General features: G+C 50.2%; 1 protein-coding gene across 1 annotated transcript; it reads right to left on the reverse strand.

The window, feature by feature from the left end:
- Positions 1 to 13,141: 13,141 nt before the first annotated feature.
- LOC104512009 (E3 ubiquitin-protein ligase Rnf220) lies at positions 13,142 to 13,766 on the reverse strand (the record flags this gene model as incomplete). The annotated part of the gene is made up of 1 exon (XM_010154828.1): positions 13,142 to 13,766. A coding segment is annotated over exon 1 (625 nt), but the record flags the coding sequence as incomplete, so codon positions are not given.
- Between the last annotated feature and the right edge of the window lie 1,351 nt (positions 13,767 to 15,117).

The raw sequence follows: 15,117 nt of genomic DNA on the forward strand, positions 1-15,117 counted from the left end.
GGAGATTATATATAACGAGGAGCCGTCAGGAGCCCTGGATAGCACCTCCAGGCGCTCCAGCCCTTGCATCCCGCCAGGGACCAAGAGATGGGCCAGAAGCCCGGGCGATGCTGCCCTGGGAAGAGTTAATGCCAAAGGTCTCAAGTCTGAGCGCTGCAGGTGTCTGCTTTTAATTCTTTGCTGCTCTTCTCCCAAACAGCCCAAGGATTTCCACCCTCCCTCCTTCTTTACAAATGAGTGTTTAGCATAAGAAGAGAGGCAAGAGGAGCCAGGGCAGCCGGGAGATCTCCTGCAGCCCTTTCTAGGCAACCTGAGCAGGCGGGAAAAGGCAGCTGGCTGGAGCCCAGGAGAGAACGGGGACCGCGGGACGCGTCTTTTCACATCTGGTTAAGTACTGCTAAACCCTCCGACGAGCTGCCTAATTATTCCAACACTTCTGCCGAAAAATGAACGCGCCTGGCCGGCTGCACTGGGGCAGAAAGGGTAGGAAAGCAGCTGTCAGGATGCAGGCAGCGATGGGAGCACCAAGGAAAGGGGTTTGCGGCACAAGAGGAAGACAGGGAGTCTCTGTCTGAAAGGGACCCTGATGAGAAAATACCCTCCTCCCTCCTTTTTTTGCAGTCCCCAGGAAAGGACGGTGCCAACAGAGTTGTACCCTTGTACGGGCAGCCCTTGCAAACAGCTCAGCAGAGATGCCCTGCCCACCAGAATCAACTGAACAACCTGCCAGCATCCCCAAACGTACATTATCTTGAGGACCCCACAGCAGGGTGCTGGGCACTCCTGTGCCTGGCCTCTCCTCACCGAGCCCTCCTTTCAGAAAATTCCACAAAATCCAAGCGTGGCACCTTATTTCTCTAGGTCTGTAGAGAAATACCGCACCACTCAGGGACCATCATTCGTACGCGCATCGCCCTGCAAAACCCGCTTAGAAAGGGCTACGGGAAGGACACTGTTAGCTCGGGGGGGGGGGGCGGCCCCCTCCACGTCGGGTTATCACTAGTGTGCGAGTGGGTAAGCCCCTTTCTGCTACAGCTGCGGTGGGTTTAATCTCCCTCCCTAGACAAAAAGGTGGGCTTATTCCCTGAGAGGTGTCCAAGTACACCCAGAGCGCTCAGCAAAAGCAGCAGCCCGCTGGGTGCCTTTTACTCACAGACATTTGATGAAATTAATGACACAAAAGTAAGTATAAAGGCTAAGACAAATAGAACTGGCAACAACTTGAACCTTTGGCCTGTCCTTTGAAAGTCTCTGGCAAGTCTCAAATCTTCTTGATCTGCTCACTAAAGGGATGACTGTCCCACAATTATTTTCCAAGCATTTGTTGGCAAGTTGTAGGAGGAAAAAGGCATTTCACTGAAGCTGTTAGTACAAAAGCTCAGCTCCAGCCAGGGCCCTGGACTCCACTTCAAATTATAATATTTTAAGTACCTGAAAATAAATATTTTGTCAGCTGCTGAGAATTAAGAAGTAGCTTCGACCTTTCAGAGAGGGGAACCCTGCAGAGAGCGGCGAGCCTCAGAGAGTTAGCTGCAAAACAAGCTTTGCCCAAGCCGTTCAACCTGTCTAGCACACACACAGCCTCCCCTCCCGCGCTCCGGGCTCCTCGCAAGCTGACCGGAGCCTTCTGGGGCACCACAGGCTCCCGCTCACCCAGCAGCTCCTTCCCAGCTGGGAAGCATGCTAACAAAAGGCACGGGAGCAGGACTGTATTATAAACTGGATGCTACGAGGAAAATGAGCATCCCTAAAGCAGCAGCTTCCTCCTAAGGGTTGCCAGTCCGCTCCCGTGTTGCTCATCTGTGCTGTTGCTTTGTGCCATACCGTGCCAAATCCAAGGAATTTTATCCACAAGGATTAAAAATACTTATTTGGGGTTTTTAACATTAACGCTGACTGTGACCAAGCACCTGGACGGATGCACCGATCGCCTCTCAGCCCTCTGAGCTGCAACGAACACCGATCGTGCTTCAGCAATGGCAGAAGGAGCCCACACAAAGCAGATGTCTGGGTTTCCAGCAGAGCTCAAAGAGTTAAATCCCTCTCCCTTCCCCCCGATCTTTCTCCCTTTGGCCTTTAGATCAGCCCTGGTTGCCAGTGAGGACTCATCGAAACACCACGAGGCTGGGCCTGTCAGGAAGGAAACCAGCGCGTCCAGAGTTTTGTTGTTCTAAAGACTTTTTTTTTTTAATTTTATTTTACTGCTCAGGAAGGAAGCCAGAGCCTGTGCTTCGACTCCAAGAATGTCGATTACTCATCCTTCCCTGCATTATTTCTTTTATCTCTCACTTTTATCTACCTTACTCCAAATTTTTCCCCGTTTCTTTCTGAACGGTTCCTTGCCACTGTTTTCAGCTGTTCACCCACGTTTCACACACACCCACAAAAAAAAAAAAAAAATCTGGCAACTGTTGCTTCAGAATAAATCCCAATGATAACGTTTATAAAACAAATCTCCATCCTTCCCCCCCACCGCAGCCTTTTCAATCCTGATGCAACCACCCAGGTACCTCGGTTACAACCACTGCCCTAGGGCCCCAGCACCTCTGAAACGTGAACGCAACCGCCCCCAGCACATGGCTGTGCCACGAGCGTATCGTAACCCTTCTTCAAAGGCGGGAGATGAGAAATGACTCTGCTTGTCCAAGGTCAACAGAGTCCGCAGCACAAGCACAACCTACGCTCAGGGCTTTGCCCAGGCAGCCCTTCCCTCTTCCTGCTCCGCGCGGCTGCGAGGAGAGGGCACGCTCAGCCCTGCCAGTGGACGTGCCCTTCATCTCCAACACCCCCATAGCAGAAACGTGCAAATAAAAGTAAAATAATCAATATGTGACAAGTTGATGACATGTTTCCTTAGCTGTAAAACCCGTGGGTCCTGGATGACCCAAACACCAATGAGCCACCTGAGTACATAGCGGAGGGACTATCAGCAAGTGGCGTCTAACTGCCTTCTCCTCCCAGGGTCTGCAAAATCCATCACACCACCCGGGGATTTCCTTTCCTTCTTTGCCCAGGTGCAGCTAACAACCCAGACACCACTGGCAACATCTGGGAGAACACAGACCCAGATGTTTCTCATTGACATCCTAACCTGCCCCGGGGTGTGCCCGCTCCCCAGGGTGGGCGATGCACATGCTCGGGGGCAGAGGTGGGTCCTCACAGTGTTCCTGAAGAAATGACCAAAGGTGAGGCATTTTTTCAGATTAAAGCCCCTTTTTTCCTTGAGATGCGCTGCAAAGCCCAAGGCCTGATCCGGACCACACCATCCACAGCTTCCCTGGGCTACAACACCCACACCATCCGAGTTACACACAAGTGAGGCCAATTCACATTCTCTCTGCCCAGATTTGTCTTGCTCTAACACAACCCTCCCCCGCTTCCACAGTTAACGTGTTGTTTTCATTTTAAGAGGGGAAAATAGTGAGATGGTGGGAACATTACTTCTGGCTAATGGAGACAGGGATCTGCAAACTTTCTCTGCTTACTTTTTCCAGTATATCCCAATCCTGATCCAAATATCATCATACTTATTTCTGTCCTGGACCCAACATGGGACTGGACACAACACATTGGACAAATTAAGACAGAAATAACTTGTAACACTCTTCTAGTTCACACTGTCTCAAAGACCCCTTGCTGATGTTAAATTTCTGGTCTGCAGACTCCCTGCTTCTCCCATTCCTGAATCTCCAGGCGCCTTCAACACAGCTCCCCTGACCAGGTTAGCGTGGTGACCTCCCCTCTTCAGCGAAGGAAGGCTGGTGGTCACCATGCCTCCTCAGTAACCAGAACAACCCTCAGAGAGCAACACTTTTGTGTGTGAACCCAAATATGCAGAAAGGAGGGAGCAGCAGAGACGGAGGCAACCAGCCCCAGGAGCAGATGCCCCAGGACACTAGTGGTTTTGTACAGGGCTGGGCACTGAGCAAGGTGCAAAACCGAGGGTGAAGAAGCAGGGTGTAAGAGTTCAGCTGCTCGTTCTCCCCTTCTCCTGTCTAAGGGCACTGCCTGATGTATGAATCCACTCAGGCTGGCAACTTTTTGATTGTGATCGTTAAGTTCCTCTGCTTGTGCTCCACACAGGGTTACCCAGGTCACTGATTGCTCCTTCATCTCCCCAGTAAAAAAAAAAAAAAAAAGGTGAGTGGTCAAACTGCCTCCTTGGGGAGGCTGAAAACAAGAGCTCAGGAGGGAAAAGCTGTCACCCTGGCTAAGGACTTTGCTGGAGGCTCACCTCCAACCTACAGCACTGGTAACGGGAACTGAAACTGGCTTGCAAGAAGAATAAAGAGAAGGAAGCGGGCTTCTGCAGCCCCCTCGACGGTGCTGCAGTGTTTTGTTGCATCCCTCAAACCTGCCCTGATACCTGGTACCGAAGACAGCACTTTCCATCCACCCAACTGGCAGGATCCTCCACACTGCAAACAGCTATTTCCCTCTAGCCTGGGTGGGCCAAAGGCTGGGCTGGGTGCGGGGTGGCTGTGCTTCGGCGCAGGCAGGGCACCCTCCCTCACCCAGCCTGAGGTGCAGCACCCAGGGTGCCGGTCATCTCCCTGAGCCCTCCTCCCCTCTCACTCACCAACACCCTGCCATCACCTCCTGCACAGCGCAGGGGCTTGGGCGGTGAATTTTGCAGAGTTTCCCCCCAGACAGGACTGGGACAGAAAACTCCTAAAGAAATATTCAGCACTGGAAGCAAGGTTGGAGGAGAAGGCAGAGCTGTAAGCTGGTACGGGGTCTCTCCCCATCGCAGCACAGCTGCCAAAGCAGGCTCTTGGCAACGGCTGTGCAACTTGTTTCTTAAAATGTGGGCAAACAGTATCAAAATCAGATTAAAAGTTTGGTTCAAAATAAGATAAGTTTAATTAAAAATGACTCAAAGTATCAAAAATCCAAACTGAAAGAAACCTGCAGTCAGGGCAGCCCCCGGAGTTTTATTTTTTGCTCTTTCTACAGAGCCCTGCTCACTGCAGACTGACGCCCCGGCGCTTTCCGTTTTGGTTTTCATGTGAAGCGCTCCACCTTCCTTCCCAGGAACGCACCCAGGCTGGGGAATCCAGCCGTGCCAGCCAGCCCAGCACCTGGACACGTCCCGCTCGCCTTCGCCCTGCCGGGGCTGCAGCGTGGCCAGCCTGCAAACACAGGCAAGGCTGCAGCATCCAACCCGCAAAATCCTCGCCTATCAAAGCTCTCGTGTTTCTCCAAATTCAGAACTTGATGTTGTTGCTCTGGCGAGAGCCAGCTCCTAAGGACTGGTGCTGCTGGGGGAAAGAAAGGACGCAGTTTCCAGCTTTTCCTTCTAGGAGTATCCAGGGATACTTAGTGCCTTCCTTTTCCCACTGCAGGACAGGCCGGTATTCACAAGAAAAAGTACAAACACATTCTTGCTCTGCAGTATGGTGAGAAAACACATCTCGGCCTCAAGTGACCCAAAAAGGAACATTTTAATACAATACTAATTAGAAACAATGTCCCAAGTGAGCAAAATACCATGGAAGCGTCCCACACCTGAACTCAAAGAGCAGTTTCACTGTCACCAGGGCTCCCTCCCCATGTTATCTGCGTTTCGGACAATAAATCTCTTTGCCCCTCTCCTTCCCAACATGACTTTCCTCCTCCTCCTGTTGCTCCGGGTACTGCTGCAATTCAAGACGCCAGCAAACGGCCGAAGGAGAGGAGAAAGGGATGGCTGAAGAGGAACGCCTGGCTTACTGCAACCACCATCCATGTTTTAAAAAGGCAAGACAAAGAAGAGGGCAGACACTACCAAAATCCACAGTGCTTCTCCAGTCAGAGCCTTCGGTGACTTGAGGGCTAGCTGCCAGGGAAGGGCTGCCAACAAATACCCTGGCAGCAACAGGAAAATACTTCAGCACTAAGATGTAAAGAAAACTGAATTCAGGGTGACGAATTTGCCCTGGATATCTGTAACCTGCAAGTTTATATACATGGGGATCGCTCAGGTCAGCGGAGCCAAGCAGGCGAAGAGCGAGGTTGCATAAAAGAGGAGAGAGACGCACATACAGATTTCATGTGTAGATGTACAAAACAACACACACACCCTTGCTCAGAGGACGCTGTGTAGGAATCCAATCCCATGTTAAATTTCCAAAATAGAAATCCATTACTCCCGAAGAATTCCAATTGCTGTGCATAGCTGAAAAACGTCCTCAGAAGTCCCCAAATCTGCTATTCCATCGTGAAGGAGAGAGGCAAAAAATTCACAGACTACCAAGAAAACGGATGCGATCGAACACCACCAGTGACATGAACAGAGGGATAAAAATTGTCACAATTTGCTTTCAATGGCTGCTTTCCTTGGAATGCAGTATTAAAAGAAAACAACTTTGCCCCCACTATGAATTTGCATTAGAAATCCATAATAAAAATAAAGCTTAATATTATACAAATGGGTGCAGTTCTCTATAGTGCTCCTGATGCAGATTAAGGATAGGCAGATTTCAGATGACAGTTATTTACCTCAGTCTAACACCATGTATGCACAAATGGAATTTATTTTATAGCTGTAGATATTAGCCAGAAAAGGAGATGAGAGGAAATCTTACAGTCTCATGTGAAATATAATTATGTCGGTTTTCTACTCTTTGGAAGGCAAACAAAGAGGGAAAAATGAATCTGCTGCTAGCATTTAATGGGACTTGTCTAAATGATATCAAACAAATACCAACCAGCAATTCACAAACACCTTCACTTTTTTTTTTTTTCCTGTTTCCATAGGGGAATTCCAGAAACCAAGACCTCCTTGCCTTGAACCCCTACCGAGCAGGATTAGGCCCATGCCCAAGTATGTCTCTTTCCTCCGAGACCTTCAAATTATCAAAGAAAGAGAGGAGGAAAAAAAAGTCATGGAGGCACTAATGCTTATTCTCTCCCTCCTGAAACGTACGCCCATTCCCCTCCCTCCTTCTCCCAATTCCTTACGCAATCGCCACCAATCAACCAGGAAACTGTTGCTAACTCTTGAATTTTGCAAGTTAGCAAGTAAAATAATAAAACAACGTTTTAACTGTCAGAGATCCTGGCTCGCAAAGTGCACTTTGGTCATTTCCTTTAATAACTGTAGTTTCGTGGTAATGATTTATAATAGTTCATAATATTCTACTAACTGTACTATATTAATAATACTAATACTTTGCCCTTGCCTAGTGTCTTCTGTCAGAAGATATCAAAGCGGCACACGCTGCCGTGAGGGAGGTATCGCTATTCCCCATTAGGGATTGGGAATCCGCAACTCGGAGCCGAAGCCAGGGTCGGGATTCCCGGTCCCCCACCAAGCACAGTCCGTCTTCACGTCTCCTGCTGCAATTCTGTGACAGCAGCCGGGTCTGATCGATGGGACTGGAGATTTAATGTGATTAAATCCTTCTCGAAAAGCAGGGTTTGACCAGTGGATTTGGGGCCAGGGTTTTGATGGGGAACACCGAGGGAGACGGGGAGTTTGCCCTGTAATTGTGCAGTAGATACCCTCACGCCAGGCACACGGGGCAAAAGAGGAGGGATAAATATTTACTGCGCCCAGGAAGGGTGTCCAGCAGGAGGTGGATAAATAGGACATTGAGATGCTGCTTGGTGCTCCGAGGACGGCGGTTACGAGCCCTGACACCAACTCTAGGAGAGTCCAAAAAGGAAGAGAAAGGGCCCGAGGCATCGCTGGCACGGCTGAGACGCCACGAAGGATGGCCGGATGGCAGCGGCTGCGCGGGGAAACATTTTGGAGGAGAAAACAGCCCCAGCCCTCCCCCTCAAACGATCAATTAAAAGCCATCCTTCTGCCGAAGGCCGGGCAAGGACAGCAAATGAGGGCTGCGAGCAGAAGAGCCGCCCGGCCGGGCTCTGCATGACAATTGATGGGAAGGGGAGGCCAGAGGGGGAGACAGCCCCATCCCTCCTCTCACCATGGTGATTAGGTATTCCGAGTGCGCCAGATAGCCCCAAATAACAGAGAGAGAAATATAAACTGGAGAGCGGCAGATCCAAGCAGGCCAGATGGCCCCGCAGCCGGCAGGGGCTGCTCCCATCCAGCCCTTCCCCACTTTAACTGTTCAAACATTTCTTTATCCCGACAAGACAATTAAGCCGAGCAGCATGGAAAGGAGCCTCGGCAACAGTTTGCAGAGCGAGCGGGAAGGTTGTTGTTCAGAGAAGCTGAAAAAGGAGGCGATCGCTGCCTACCCCAAGACCTCCGTGGGGTGCACCTCTCTCCAGGAGGACAGTGGTTTTGGTGGCGAGACAGGGATGGATGCAAGCCTCATCCCTGCTCCTGTCCGCCTGCCCACCCACCCCTTCAGAAAATCCTTCACTCCTCCTGCATCACGCAGGGCACGGCATGACAAAAAGCAAACGTTCCACCTGATTTATTTCATTATTTCGCAAGCAGCGTTAAGCTTGCAATTTCCCATGGTCACGGCTGGTTATTATTAGCAACAAAGCGTCACTTCACGTTAAACCCCAAATTTTACCGGCCTTCGAAGTGGCGCATCCCAGTGGGAAGAGTTGTGAGCAATGGATGCGTGGATGTATGCACATGTGCATTCCCCCTCCAACCCATTGTTCTGCCAGAAAATATAAGGAAAAATCCCTTTCTCCCCCCAGCACACATACATACATAAACACAGCTCTCTACATAGGTCCCAGCTCGTAAACACAAAGCCCAACACACACGTCTGACCGTGTAGGCGACTGTACGGACCAGTCCCTGGTCTGATTTCCAAAGCACTACCTTTTTCAGGAATTCAAGCTGTGGTCCTCATAGCCCTGACGTTCATCACCTGAAGCACGATTTATATTTGATCAATAACAAACCAGTTGTTTCAAAAGGAAAACTCACTCGGTGCTAGAGACATTCTTTAAAACCCTAAAGTGAAACAAAGGGCTCACTAACCCGGCGCAGAACCTCTCTTGCAGGGAGGAACCAGTTGCAGGACAAAGCGACTGCGTCTAAATCACCAAGGTTAAACATGATTATCAAAAATGATGATAAAAATAATGTTAATAAAATGACACCCACATTACCCACCAGTCCCAAGGGATGAGTGAGGATCCCAGCCTGCTCACCAACGCAATCACCCAGCTCCCTTCACCCTGGGAATGAGCAAGAGCCACCGGCAGCAGTAGGGAAACTGAGGCTAGGAGAGGCTGAAGGATGAATAAACCATCGGCCATGATGCAGAGGGTCACCTTCACCATCAGACTGTGCTCCCCAACAAGTCACAGACCACACATGATGAAGACCAAGCAGCAGGCAGCAACGGGGAAACCACCTCTGAGGGCTGGGGGTGCTGGGGGCACAGGCAGCCCCACAGGGACAGCAGAGGTGTCCACTCTGACAAGGTCCAGCTCTTTGCCAAGATATACCAGCTTTGGCATGGACCTCTGCCTGTCATTTGTGGGAAGGCGATGGCGTGGTGACTGGGGACAGAAGGCCACTGGGACAGATTTTATTAGAAGCAAAGAATAAAACCAGGGATCTTTTTTCCTGATTTTAAAACAGGGCTATAGATCTCTTTTGCAGAAAGGAACATGCCATTTATTTCCACTCCTTCTAGGAATCTCAACTATTGTACACTTATTAAAGGAAACCCATAAAATATGTCTCCTGGTGTCTTTAGCACGTGCTTTCCAAGAAGCTCCTAATTCTAACAAATGGCATTATTTTTCTCAGTAAGCACCTAAGAGAACAGGCACATCCAGTACACATTATATCTGCTTCTGCCGGGGAAGGCTCTGCTTTTCTAGGTACTCCCTGCACGCTCCATGGCTCCGGATGTCCTGAGTGCCTGCATTTCACAGCAAGGGACAACCTGGTCAAAGGCAGACATCCCAGCCCGATTACCTGGGTTCAGGTACCACCGACAAGCAACACCCTGCTTTACAAGTAAGGAAAGGTTCACCCAAAAGACTAAATTTTACAGGGCCAGGTGCTAATCTGGGTTACGCCAGCACATATCCCGAATAATTTCAGTGAATTCTGCAAATTTCCTCCACTGGTCAAAAGAGGATGAGACTTTGCTCCCGTGATGCAAAGCATTAAATAGAGCAACTTCCAAACACTCCTTGAGATGAAAATGCCAGGTTTCGGGTCCTCATTTTGCTGTAAAATATCTAAAGCATAAACTTATTTTTTGGGAATATTAAAACTCAGCACACTGAATACCCCCCCTGCCTTTTTAAAAAAAAAAAAAAAAAAAGGCAAGTTTCTTAGGAAATCACCACTTAAGCTATGGGGTAAAACAAACATTTTAACATGCTGTTCAAAAACGGGTTTTTGTGCAGCGGTACAGAAGAGTATGCAGTGCAATCACAGTAATTCACCTTCCACGTAACATAAATCCTTTCAGGAATCTGAAAAAGTACAGCTGAAGGACTGAGCTCTGCAAACCTGAAAAGCACCCCTCAGACATGTGAAGGCGGTGCTGATCGAAGAAAATTTTACAGTTTTCCACGCTGTTGTAGAAAAGCCTCATTACATTTTTGCCTAGAATCTACAGCCACCTACCTGCAGCAGGCTCTCCATCAGGAGCACGGGTAGGCAGTTTTTACAAAGGGTTACACATAAAAATTATCAAGGAACCCAGAAAACTTCTCAGGGACCGATAAGAAGAGACAACAAACCCCCACCAAAGTATGCGTTTATACGGGACTTCCAAAAATATGTATGCAAATGTCAGTGCAAAACAGGGTCAGGTTTATATCTGCCAACTGCGACCTCTCGAATCCCTCACTGCGGAAGTTTCCCTTCTCTAACGGCCAACATCAAAGACCATTAGGATCCACTAAAAAGCTCCACCACTCGCTCTCCCGGCCGCCAGCAAACACACCCATACGTGTGCACGCACACGCCAAATCAACTCGCCGTCTTAATGGAGCGAAGTTTCCATGGTGCAGTGCCTAGATGTGATGGGAATATGATACAGAGCCAGCAGACATATTTAGTGTACACTGTCCTGGTAGTTACGGGGGAATTTTAACGTCGACGAAACATCAGGGATGTTGCCTTTGCTCAGCTCTACCCTGCAGCCAAGCGTCTTAAAGAAATTTAACAACACGGGTAAGAACAACAATAGGACAAAACACCTTCCACTTCTGCCCAAGTTTTCCAAGCTGCCTGCAAAGTTTTTATTCCGCTTCCTTTCCCCGGCAAGTCCCCTGCCGCAGGGCTGGAGGTGGTGGGGAGCCTGTCACCGTGCCGGCCTCTCCCACGCCCGGTGCAAAGCCCCGTCTGCTCCCAGGAAGGACAGGACCCACGTTCGGCACATGCCGTTGGCAAAGGCAGGGCACGGCGGTGGACGCGGACGCGTCTGTCCGTCCACAGCTGCGCTCCACGCGGTCTAATTCATTTAACAGATTTACTTCTTTGAACGGGGTATCTGACAGGATTTTGCTAGCAAGATCCACAGCAGCTGATGCGCTCTAAATTCATTTAGCCAGCGGACCTGCTCCTCCGCCGCTATCTCCCGGGGTATTCGTTCGGGCAAGCTTCATTTCCACAGCCAGGTTATATCGATAAGGGAAAGGGCATCGGCAAAGACGTCTCCGAGCCTTGCCACCTCACCTGCCTCCCCCCCAGGATAATGGTATTACCAGTTCACACACATCCACACGCGCTCCCACCTACAGCCGCTTCCCCTACGGACCCAAAAGGAGAGAGAGGAGATGCTGAACAATGAAAGGAGCTTACAGCACAAAAAGTAGCACGGCTGGGGTTGGATCAGAAGGAGAGAGTGGGAGACAGATAAGAGATCGCATTCGTCGTGCAAGGAATACACGGCTTCTGCCTTCAGTGGGAATCGTCCTGCCCTCGCAAATGCCGACATAAAAGACACACTTGCAGCATATTTCAAAACCAAAGAGCGATGGATTTACAAGGCAGGTTGATTTTATGACGACTTTTATTGAAAAGGTACGCTGGGTTTAGGCAGATGCCTTTTAGCGCCGGTAAGTTAGCACAGTGCCTAATTCAAGGAGACAGCCTGAGGAAGCAGCGCCGACAGGGGAGAGAGAGCCACAATGTCTCTATTACTCTCCTCGGCATCATAAATGGGAGAGGAAAAAAAATCACATCTGAAAGGGAGAGGAAGGAGCGGGGCAGCAGGTTTTCCTTGCAAAAAATATAGTAATAATAAGAACAACACAACAATAAAATTCTTTTCCTAGGAAGAAAATTCAACAGAACAAAGGAGCCCACATGAAAAGCAAACTGCTCACTCCTTGGTCTACGGCTCTGGGTTTGCAGGAAAACTCCCATCGCAAGTTAGCACTCTTCTTCGGGGAACCCCACTCTGCTCCCCCAGAGCACTCCCCATCGAGGGTCACCTCCCAGCTCAGCAAAGCTGGAAACCTGCCCTTCCCAGAGGACAGCTCTGCTCCTCTGTGTAGCCAACACCGCAAGGGAAAAGGGGATGGCGGAGCAGGGGGTCACAGTCACGAGCACAGGGGCTGGTTTCCTGCGGTCCCACCACCCATCTGTGGAAGGGCACACCACCTCGTAACGGGCACCAAAGGGGGGAAACGCTCAGAGAAAGCACACAGTGTATGTCAGGAAACAGCTGATTGAACTGTAAGAACGGATTTGGGTTTATGTCTTGAAGAGGAAGCTCGACAGCCAGAAATATCCACAAGTTAACCAGAGGAAAAGGTACTTTTCATGCCCTAACCCGAGGCACGAATCCTGCAGGTGATGCGTTTGCCCTGAGAACTGTGCGCAGGAAGACAAGGTCACAAAAACCCCACACCTGGAGAACAGGTGGTACCCATTTGCCACAAGCTCTGGGAAGGTTTCTGGCTATACACATCACCTGAATCCCCGTTAGCACACACATAATCCCGGTTTACCCGCACACAGGTGCCAGCGCCTATAGCCTCGCTCTGGGGCACGGACAGCTTTCAGCATGCTCAGCTGTGTGCTGGAAGACAAGTTTCCTTTCAGAGCACCTCACCTTAAAATCTGTCACCGTCCGTTTAGAGGAGAGAAGGCAGCACCGCGTGGCTGAGCTTGGCGGGCAGGAGAGGCTGGTTTTCCTCTGCCGTCAGCAAGAGCCACGGCACTGCGGGACAGTCACCTGTTGAGCATCTCAACCAGGCGCAACTAAAGGAGAACCAACGAGTCAACGGAGGTACTTACATCTGTCACTTCGGTCTTCAGGACTGGATGAGGTCTCCCGGTCAGAAATGAGGCCAGAAACGGCAAAGATCTTCTTCCCCGTATCATCAACTTTGAGGGAGCCGGGGGAGCTGGAGGGGAGCTGCGTGCCAAACTCGTACTCCTTCCCATCGGCGTCCGAGAAGCGCAGATGGGGCGAGTCAGTGTCGTGGCAGTTTTTCAGGCGCTTGGCCGGCGTAAAGGCCGATTGGTAGCTCTCCCGGTCTTCAGTGGATGCAAAGGGGCGGAAAGCCCCGACGCCGCTGTGGTTCAACATACTGATGGGGGTGCAGTCCAGGTTGGGGGGTGCAAACTGGGGGTGGAGGTGAAGCAAGGAGGGAGGAAAGTCACGGTTTGCAAAGGCTCCCGGCACCCCGCCTTGCCGGTGGTACATGGAGGCAAAAGTATATGAGCCATTGGTAAAGGGAATATGCACGTCCTTGTCTGCTGACACGGGGACCCCAAAAGGCCTCGGCTGCTGGCAGGGAATGGAAGCATCACGGCTGGCTTCGGCGGTGGAGGCGAGAACCATCAGTGCTGGGGAGGCCAGCGGGTTGGGGAGGTAGGGTGAGTTCTCCATCTTGAACGCTGCCCGGTGTAAGTCCATCGGAGTTTCTTTCCTCAGCAGGATCACAAGCGGAACGATCTTCCCTGGAAGGAAAGCAAAGCGATGCCTGGGAGTGTAGCGGGGAAAATTACTGGAGCATTATCACCCTCCAAATGCTGCAAGGAAACAGAAGAGAAAAGAAAACACAAGGGGTTAGGTTTCTGCGCTCCTCTCCCTGGGATGCTCCAGCAGCAGGGTGGCCACATGTGTTACAACCCACCGGCCGGAGACGCGCCGCTGTTCTCATTCAAGAAAATCAATAGACAACTTCACACAGTAGTGGAATCAGCTCTGGCCCTCCAGGTTACAGGGTATCATCCAGTGCAGATGAATGAAAGGCGAACCAGACATAATAACATGCAGATTTAATAACCCACGATTAAACAAGGTTCGGTCTAAAATTAAGATACTAACTCCAAATTCTAATTGGGATTTTATGTGGCAAAGGAGGCACGTGCATGTTAATTGCAATAAACTTAAAGCCCCCACACACCACTGTTTGCGTGTGGATCCGATGTAAACGGTTGTACATAGTTACCCAAATAAGCCAGCACGTGTGGTTACGCCGTACACGATGCCCGAGGCATCCTTAACAGACGTGTTTTCTCTCACGCAGTACATAGATAGGTAAGTACTTGCACACGCAGTACTTGATACCATCCTATATGGATATACACAGACCCCACTGGAATGTGGGAGTGTGACTGCGTATGGGTGCGTGCGCGTAATACACAAGCGCCCACGCGTGCACGCACGGTCCCTGTCAGGCAAAGGACAAGAGACTTCCCCAGCGCAACGCCTGGCGTCTCTGACAATATTTAAAATCATAATGGGCGCTTCTGCCATCTGATCTCTGCAAGCATCTGCCTTTCGGGTCGGGGACAAGGGAGAATGGATCAGTAATTTTAGTTCCTAATGCACTCACTCCTAAGTAGATTTGTAAACTGCCCTGGATGTGCCATTAACATTTAGAGGAAAATGTTAACAAAATTTCTGCCTCGCGTCTTGCCGAGCCTCCTAGGTCAGCTGCAGCCACCCAGCCAGCCAGCCACAACCCCCATCCCAGGGTGAAGGAAGGGAAAACGCTCCTTTCGGTATCTCCCCCGGTTCGCTCCGGCTTTTTGTGTTGTTATTTTCTCCCCCAATCAATCTCGTGTCTTTTCTTTTAAGCTTCCGCCGCCTGCCATTCAGGCCCCACAACCCAGTTTAAAATACAAGGACTGTAACTTTGAAACAATATACTCGCCGCCGGAGCTCAAAGGGCCAGAAAAATCATATAATAATAAAAAGCTGTTACAAATTGTGCCTCTTAAATCCAGAGGGTCAAACATCTCAAATAAAACTTAGTGAA

This window comes from Eurypyga helias, unplaced genomic scaffold (genome assembly GCF_000690775.1).
Source record: "Eurypyga helias isolate BGI_N326 unplaced genomic scaffold, ASM69077v1 scaffold35270, whole genome shotgun sequence".
Classification (NCBI taxonomy): domain Eukaryota; kingdom Metazoa; phylum Chordata; class Aves; order Eurypygiformes; family Eurypygidae; genus Eurypyga; species Eurypyga helias.